This window comes from Ochotona princeps, chromosome 8 (genome assembly GCF_030435755.1).
Source record: "Ochotona princeps isolate mOchPri1 chromosome 8, mOchPri1.hap1, whole genome shotgun sequence".
Lineage (NCBI taxonomy): Eukaryota > Metazoa > Chordata > Mammalia > Lagomorpha > Ochotonidae > Ochotona > Ochotona princeps.
Genome location: NC_080839.1, coordinates 41,518,540 through 41,527,554, shown reverse-complemented (window position 1 = coordinate 41,527,554; position 9,015 = coordinate 41,518,540). Strand labels below are relative to the sequence as shown.

Sequence of the window (9,015 nt, the reverse complement as noted above, 5' to 3'; positions counted from 1 at the left end):
TCTTCTTTCTACCAATTCAGATGATAACCAAATCTGGACTGCAGAATTCCCTTCCAAACCTTTAAGTTAGATGTGAGCTAACTGGATGTCCACTCTTCCCTGGGCCCCCCACCTACCCACCCATTCCAAGCTAGCAACCACAATTTTACTTTGACAGTCCAATAATACATTCAGTTTAAAATTACACTTGGACTTTTCCTCCTTTGTATTTTTTTCATTTACTTCAGTGTAACAAGATGACTTGATTTTCATGGGATTACATGCACTTCATTCAGTGTTACTGGGACATGGCTGCTCCACTAAATACTTGCCTTAATGGACAAATGAGCTTCCTTTCATTTGCTGGAGTTTGTAGGTGATTTTAGACTCAGGGTGAGCAGCTGATTTAGTTATTGTTGTTGTGAGAATCAAACAGGCACAAAAGTCATTTATCTAAACTGAAGAGATATGACTCTGAAAATGGGGAGAAGCAAGGGCAGAATCATGGGGAATTGTTTCAGTTTATAGCTCTTATTAATTAAACAGGCTATGGCTTTATTCGACTCTCTTAGCACCGACCTGGTTAAAAAGCTCCTTGCTACCTTTTTTCTGCTCACCTCCAATTTTTTCATTCATGAGATCCTTTGTTGAGCAGGGTTGCTCTTTCTAGCTTACTTCATTCAGCATTTACAGTGTAAATCTGGTGCGTCTTGTGAGGACCGCACTCCCCCCAGACAGAAAAAGAAGAGGAGAAGGAAGAAATGCTTTTCTCGCGTTCAGTTTTAGCGTTTTGTCTCGTTGAAATGCAAGACAGGTACTTGATTTAGCATTTAAGCAAAAGGTTACACAAACCACGTTTTAGAAAGTGTTGGGACGTCCGACAGGGTCAGCCCCAGATCAGATCATTTTTTGAATGCAGACCTGAAGATAATGAGTACTTGTTGTATTAGAGAGGACAAACAGTGCTTCGGCTTCCTCTGACCCCAGAATGCACGGCTCGCTTTCATTGATCATCCTCCTTTATGAGATAATGCAATTACAAACATCAATAAGGGGCTGCAAGGGGAATCATTATGCGGTGACAGTGATAAATGACGGTGCAGAAATAGCATGCTTTTCCCCCCTAACAATCCCGGAGCCCAGGGGCTCGGGGGCTGAACACAGTCGCCAAGGAAACAGATGACATCCCAAACGGCACCAAAGGGGAAAAAAAAATGAACAGTCTTTCTTTGCCTTTCACTCTTTTCCGTCTTCCAAAGAGTTAGTTTTGGCTCTAGCAGCAGCTGCCACACAGGCGCTTCGTTACTTCAGACATTAAAGACTGGAGCGGGTGGTGGGAGTCCCCTCCCCCTGGCACCCCTGCCCACCCCCCCAAGAGAGCACACAGAGCTGACTGTTCACAGTTTAGGGCTACCTGAAAACGCACGTCTCCCAGATCAACTTGGGGTGGGGGCGGGGGGACGGCGCGGAGAACGGCGTGGATTTACACAGCCTCTGCGCTGTGTTCCCCCCCCCCCCACGCCTTTGTCCAGTGGAAACTGAGTCTGCAGAACAAACTGGCGCCTAGCGGGTCGGCCAGTAAAGGGACGGGTGTGCGCGGCTCGTCTCCATCTCTCCCCTGCCGTGCCAGACTTGCTCGGTGCCAAGCCGAGGGGTGGGAGCGGGCGTCGGCTAGGGGTGTTTGCCGCCGGGGTTGGTTTCTCAGAGATGGAGTTCTCCGTGGGCGCGGGGTTCATCCCTCAGCCAAGGAATCTGGGTCTTTGAACTCCTGAAGTGACACCCCTACCTCCGATTTAAGGGCCTCGAGGAACATCCGCCACCTACCCACCCACCCATGCCCAAAGAGGTGGGTGAAGTAAGCGGGCGCGAACCGGCGCTGCGCGGGACCCGCTGCTGTTGGGGTCTGGAGGGCGGCGGACAGAGTCTCCGCACTCTGTCACTTTAGGAGCAAAAAAGGAGAAAAGTGCTGAGGTGCCTTGCAGGCCTAGGAGGAAAGGCAGATGGGAGGGGAGGAGAAGGGCGAGTCGGAGCACGCCCACCGTTCCCCGAGGTCGCTAACGTAGGGAACTAGGTTCCCGACCCCTGCCGGGCACGCCTTGGCGTGAGGCTGGGGACCCTAGCGCAGTGCGCCCTGCCACACAGCCCCCCAGCCTTAAAAGCGGGCCGGGCGGGCGTGAGGCATGTGATTTGATTCACGGTTTCCCCAATCCGCGAAGTCCCGGGACTCATTTTCCGCCTGGAGATTAAGATCATTGCTCGCGTAATGAACTTAATGCTTTAGGGTAGAGGTGAGTGTGTCGGCGAGTGGGCAGGGGTAGGAATTACCGACCCGATCGATGGGAGACTGGCTTAAAAGTAAATCCTTTCCCTCCAGGGTTTTACCGGCCGATTTCCCGGTCCTGGGTGCAGCTCGCCGGGATGTGAGTAGGTGGAGGTGGACAGGGTAGCAGGCATTGGCGCAGAGGGGGCGGCCCGGAGACGCGGTCAGCCCTGGCCAAGGCCCCCAACGTGTTCCCAAAGGCTCTAACGAGACCCCCAGGGTATCATTTTTAGGGCAAAGACTTTAAAGCTCAAACAGAGGCGAACCGATTGCTCAATGTGTTGTTTGTTTTTCCCTTCAGCTCCGCCTTGGAGAATTTTTCTGTCGGGCTGGCGGCAGAGCGCGTGGAAAGGGGACATCCTCCGCCCAGTCGTCAACCGTCACCCCCGCCCCGTTCGGGTCCTGAGGCCCCCCACCTCTCTCCCTCACTGTTCCTTCTCGAGCCCCAGGATTCCAGGACTGCTGGAGGTGGTGCGTCGCGGCCACCCTGAGTGCCACGGGACACCAGCCAGGCGTGCGCCGCACCACGGGCGAGGGGAGTGAGACCAGGGAAAATGCCCGGCCAGGCGGAGCGCCCCAGACCAGCTTTCTCGCTTGCCACTCGTGTCCAAACGCCTACCCCGGAGCTCCGCGTCATTCAGCTCTGTTTTTCCTGCCCTTCACTGGGACCGATGGCCTGCCGGGATCCGAAGGGAGGGGAAAGTTCGCGCAGCTGTTCAAGTGATCTGGGGGATCTCTGGCCTAAGGCGTCCGGAGGCGGACCAGAGCTCCCCGCGGCCGCTTCCCGCCCCGCCACTCGCGGCCCTCCCGGCCGGCCCGGCCAGGTTGCCAGTTGCCCTCGGGTCCCCCTGCTCAGAGCCACGCCCCCGGAGCCTCCGAGGGCCTGGGGCATCCCGCTAGGCGTGCTAGAGGCCAACACAAAGCACTCCGAGTGTGTTCAAGGGAAAGGGGGCTCGAGCCCTTTTGGAGAGGTCTCCCACACCTTTCTACCCAGACCCGAATCACTCTGGCCAGTCTCCAGAAACAAACCCAACCGCGTGCTAGACTTCCCTTCAGGCAGGGTGAGCAGCCCGCACGTGCTCTGGGCCCTGGGCAGGGTCTGGTCAGCGCACGCACTGGGCCCAGGCCGGACTGTGCGCCCCGGAGCCCTGAGTGGCTGCGCCCCTGCTGGAGCTCCGCGCAGCTGCCCGCGGGATCTTTGCAGGCGCACAGCCTTGCCCGGCTCCGCTTGGCCCGGGGATTCGGCGTCTCCCCAGCTCCAGTCCCCGACCCGCAGACCCGGGGTGGCGCTACACTGGCCTAGAACCCCGCTTGCCGAGTGGCCGGCGCGCCGCCTGGGAGCCGCGCGCGGGAGGGGCGGCGAGCTCCGGCGTTTCCCTTTGCAGAGCCTTGGGACCTGAGGGCCGCGTTTACCGCTAGGCGCCTGGACCCCCGGGTCGCAGCCGGGCTCCGCCGCCGTGGCCCGCCCTCCTCCCCGCCCCGCGGGGCCGAGCGGGAGCCGGAGCCGGAGCGGGAGGCGCCGGGGCCTGGTCCCCCTCAGGCCGGAGCCCCGCGCCTCAGCCACCAGGCCGCCCCTCTCGGCGCTTTCTCCACACACACACCCGGGGCGCCTGTCCCCGGGGCAAGGAGACACCCCGCAGCCTCGGGAGAAAGTCCTAATACCATCCATACAGCTTTAATGCGTTTATAATTCGATAAGTGATTTCAATTTGAAATTGTTAGTAACTAATTTTATGGGTAATTTTTCCACATCAAATATTTAAGCATCAGATTAAGGGAGCCAGTTCCGACGCAGGATAATCAGGGGGTTTTCCCCCCGCGCCCCCCGCGCCTCCGCCTCCTCCCTCCGGTTCCTACCGAGTCATTTTTCCAAATCCCCAAAAGGTGGCAGTCGAAGCTGGCTTTCCTCAGCTCGGGCGGCGCGGCCGGGGCGGGGGAGGGGCGCGCGGCGGGGGAGGGGCGCGGCCGGGCAGGGGGCGCCGTGCGCGCCTCGCCAACTAACGCTTTTCACGCGTTTCTCTCCCAGCGTACACGCCAGAAGCGGTGGCCAATTTCCGGGGAAAGTCCTGGCAAGGAGAGAAAGTCCGGTAACGCGCCTCGCGGCCTCGGGTTAGGAGGTGTGAGATGCGCCGGCCGAGCCCCCCGACTCCCGGCGGGAGAGGAGGAGACGGACCGGCCGGCTGGCTATTTCCTCGTTATTTTACCCCTACAGATAAATCCTATGTCACGAAGCCACTTGTTTTCCTCGAGGACGAGGCTGTGCAAATTACATAATGGAAGGGGAAGGCAGGGGTGGGGGCAGCCGGCAGCGGGGCGGAGGGGAGACCCGGGCGATCCGCCGATGAATTGCAGAGCGTTTGCCAAAACTTTTTTTTTCCCCCTTTCCCCTGCTGCTGCTGCGGCTGCCTTTGCTGCTGCCTTTGCTTTGAATGTGGGTAACTAGGAAACAGCAAGCCGTCTGAGAAGACGGAATTTCCAACGTGTAAAATGTTCTTAACGGAACCATTGAGCGAGTGCAATAAGGCGTGAGGGGGAACTAATCTTCCCATTTAAATGTTTGTGGCAATTTTATCTAAATGAATTTTAATGCTAAACGAGGGTAATTCCCCATTTGTAGCGCGTTTACTTCTCTTTCCTGTGCTTCTAAAGCAGTCGAACATCAAGCAATGAACAATAACAATAAAAATACTGTCGAGGCATATTATTCACTTTGAATGTGTTATAATTGTGGCTGATTAAATATGATAGGCTAAATTTTTTTTCATTTTTTAAAAAAAATCACTTAAATCATCCTAAAAAGTGGTCTGCTTCAGCCAGCGCCCCCTCCCTTCTCCAAATAAAAATAAAAAGCAGGTACAATCGAGTTCCCTTGTTTAGAGGAGGGCGTTTTGTTTTTGCCTTTTAAGAAACATCAAATACACTCTCAGCACCTCTATTATTTCCCTCCTTCGGATTAGTGTCCTCCATAACCTCGGAGCTGGCTCTGAAATTTACAAGAGGAAAAGCTGAAATTACGGGGGGGGGGGGGCGGTCCGAGCCGGGGAAGAAAGGAGCCGCGGCGAGCAAGGCTCTTGCACGCGGCAGGATGGGGTCCGCCCGGAAGCAACAGTTTCGGGGTGCCCCCAAGTCTGGGCATTCCTGATTACCATCCTTTACAGTCTACAGTCTCCCTGTTCCCTAACGCCCCTCCACTTGTGTCCTCCCCCGCCCCTAGCGCCTGCCTGCCTTCTCTCTCTCTCTCCCTCTCTCTCTCTCTCTTAATCTCTCCCCCTCGCGCTCCCCCCCCCAACTCTCCCCACTGCCTCCAGTCTTTCCCTCCCCCACTCAGTCAGAGCCTTCTTTAAAAATAAAGGCTTAAAATATAACCAACTCACCCGGGCACACAGAGAGGAGGTGGGACGAGGGAACGGTTAGTTTATAAAGTTTATTATTATTTTTTAAAAGTAAATAAATGGCCGTTAACTGCTAGTAACCACCAATCAAAAAAGAATGAGTTCACTGATGTAGGCTCTTTATGTGGCCGAAGAATTGCCACAGAGTCAAAACGGGAAATGTAAGCAGTGCCACCTTTGGGGCGGGGTGGCAGGGGTTGGGGGGGCCTCCGGGGATGGCTGTGGTCTCCTGAGCCCCACTCTGTGCGCAGCCACGTGTTTAGAAACCAGGCCCCATACACAAAAGGTGAGAGTGCGAACTGCCGCTCCAGCAGGTGAGTGGGTCAATCACATGCCACCTAGTAAAGCCACCCCACAGCTGGTTTCTCTTTGCAAATAGAAAATAGAATTGCTCAGGGCGGGTTTATAGGGTGACATGGGCCTGAAATGTCAGACTGGAGTTGAAGGCAATCTCTCCAGACCCTTCCATCCTTTGTTTACAATTTTATCGCTTCTAAAAGGTGTACTTTAAAAAAAAAAAAAAGACGAATTTGCCTTAATTAAAATAGCTGTGTATTTTCCTTCGCTTTGGGAAGCACTTTTTATAGCAGCAATTATATTTAGATAAAATTATAAGCTATTCCTGCTTAAACATGTTATTTTGTACCATTTAGCTGGCTGACATGCAGAAATTTTGTACAGCTGTTCTGGAAAATTGGTTAATAGCCAGTTTTAGCCAATGAGAACATGAGCATATTTATAAAAATTAGATTTTGAAGTCTGGTCTCTTCAATTCACATAGTTAATTTCCTAATAGACATACACTGCTTATGCAAAGGAACATCCTTAGGAAAAGACTGCACCCAGAGCTTGGCCCTGCCAGCGTGTGCAGGAGCAGTTCACTGAGAGTGGATGAGTGATTCTGTGGCTCGCCATCCAAGTGCAGTTCCAGCCATGCCTTTAGGCCTCAAAGTTGCTGATATTGGGAGTTCATTAAGCCAGCTTCACGAAATCAGGACTTGTTATTAAATTATTTTGTTTGTGGCTAAGATGCCCAAGTACACAAGTACACTCTGAGGGAGCTGCAATTAATGTTGTTATTTACTGCACTCTTCATTAAAAATTGGGGGGGCAGTAAACACATTTTTCAAGCAGTGGAGTCAGCATGACAAAAATAATCTTGTTTTTATTTTAGATTCAGATTTCATTACTGCACTCAAAGACTACAACTGGGCTTGGCGTTATTATACAATCCAAACTGTTTCCATCAGAAACGCTGAGAGTGTGCGAGGATTGTTATTCATAATTAGCTCCTTGGTTTCTCAATAGAAAAAGGCTATCAACAAGCATTTTTTTTATCCACAACAAAAAAGTATAATTAGCTTATCCCACTTAGTAAATCTTGTATGCATGCCAACTCATACCAAACTGCTACTTTTACAAAAAAAAAATTGCAATAATACAGTTCATTTTTCCAGTCCTTTTTGCACAAAATTTATTTACAATGTCTACATAAATGCTCCAAGGTGGGACTATGGAAAAATACACACATGACCGATGCTTTGCTCAGAAATAAAGTCAACATATTAAAAATAAATCTTCAGTCTATGATTTTGAGCTGCATAAAACAGGAAGTGATGTATAAGGTGGTGGTTGCCGTTGCATGGGGACAATGATGCTTGATGTGACAATTAGGCTTCTAAACACACGGCCTTTTGGTTTCCATGCCTCCTCCTACCAGTCTCCTTAAGACACTGCCTGCGACAGCTGATTAATCATTGTTGATGACTGCAGGTTTTCCCATCCTTCCCGATTTACATCTGTTCAGGCCAATTCAAATATGGTGAGTAAATGAATTAGACATGCAAATTCAAGCCCCAGGCTAGCGAGAGGGAGAGAGAAGAAAACAGAGAGAGAGATAGAGAGAGAAAGAAAGAGAGAGAGCGCATGGCTGAAATCCTTGGCGAGAAGAAAGATCTTCTGCCTGATAGTTATTTTAATGCTCTAAAAATCCTGCACATCAGACCGTTCCTGTCCCTTGCAGGATGACTGTAAGGCTTTTTAATGTAAGGAGGCTTCTGGAGGAAGTGAAGAGCTATGGAAACAACACACATAGTGTGGAAAAATTTCACATTTTTTTTAAAAAATCTATAAGAAACAACGTAATATGGATAACAGTATAATAGCATTTACAATATTTCACTCTTTGTTCTCTTAATGTCTTATATAGTAATTCAGCATGTCCCCAGATTGACTTCGGTTGGTATTTCCTGCTTTTTAAGAGTCCCTATGAAGAATTAGGGATGCTCCTTGGTCCAAAGAAGATGCCAAGAATGGAACTCCACAGTCATTGCAGAAAAAAGCATGATTTGCAATCAGTCACCATTGCAGACAATGCATATTCCCTTAAGCTACTGAGCATGAATGTCCATGACTTGTCCACTCATTGTTGGGTCTCCTGTATTAAGAACCGTGGGGCTTGTTGCTGACATTGGCATTCCAGGGTGGGACGGTCCTCCATGCATCATCACTGTTGGGTGGTGAGGGTGTCCAGGAATGTACGTATGCATGGGGGGCCCATGACGCAGCTGAGCAGGATGGGGGGGCATCTGGGGTTGGGTATAACTTGGCTGTCCCATACTCACACCCATTGGACCCCCCCGGGCTACATACTCCCCTGGCATACTTTGCAGCCCTGCAGAAATTCAAAAGAAAGAAACAAAAAGAAAATATTATGAAAAATCAGTAGTGTTGGTTCCAGCTATGGAAATCCTATGCAAGCCAGGGAACATTGTGATGAAGGGAACATGGTTTTGTCAAACATTCTTTTGATTCACATGGAAAATAAAGTGAGAAACATCCTGGCAAAGTTAACTTTTTTTTTTTTTTTTTTTTTTTTTGCTACTATCTTCCCTTCATAGGCATTGTTGCCACATCTGCCCACTGAGAACTTGGTGATTTTTGAAAAATGTCACTGGTGTTTGAGGTCTACTCTGTGGAACCACTTCAGCCTCCTGAATGATTCTTTACCAAGAGAACACTGACGCTGGTCCCCAGACGTCCCTCTTGAGAATGAATTAGGCAGACTCACTAAGGATTACTTAGCAAAACCTATACTTAAAAGAAAAAAATCAAAACAGTTATCAGTAAATTCCTTCCACATGGTTTCTTAGAGCTGAGGGAAAAGAAACCCTTCACAAAACCCTGTCCACCTTACAACGATCTTGAGAACAATGAGAAAAATTGGACCTAAAACAATGCCCCTCCTGCTTGTAGGGGCCTCTTGTCTTCTGCATGGATTGCTATAGTTGATGGAAACTGACAGGTGTATTGTTTCTGAGAGCT

General features: G+C 50.7%; 1 protein-coding gene across 5 annotated transcripts in view; it reads right to left on the bottom strand.

The window, feature by feature from the left end:
• Positions 1–6,836: 6,836 nt before the first annotated feature.
• MEIS1 (Meis homeobox 1) overlaps positions 6,837–9,015 on the bottom strand; it is a 144,704-nt gene continuing 142,525 nt past the window's right edge. For 3 of the 5 annotated variants that reach the window (XM_058667894.1, XM_058667893.1, XM_058667895.1), the window contains exon 12: positions 6,837–8,365. In XM_058667894.1, the coding sequence (XP_058523877.1) occupies positions 8,082–8,365 (284 nt within the window). In that variant the 3' untranslated portion in view covers positions 6,837–8,081. The remainder of the gene's footprint in view (positions 8,366–9,015) is intronic. The other 2 variants (XM_058667896.1, XM_058667897.1) reach the window with 1 other exon arrangement.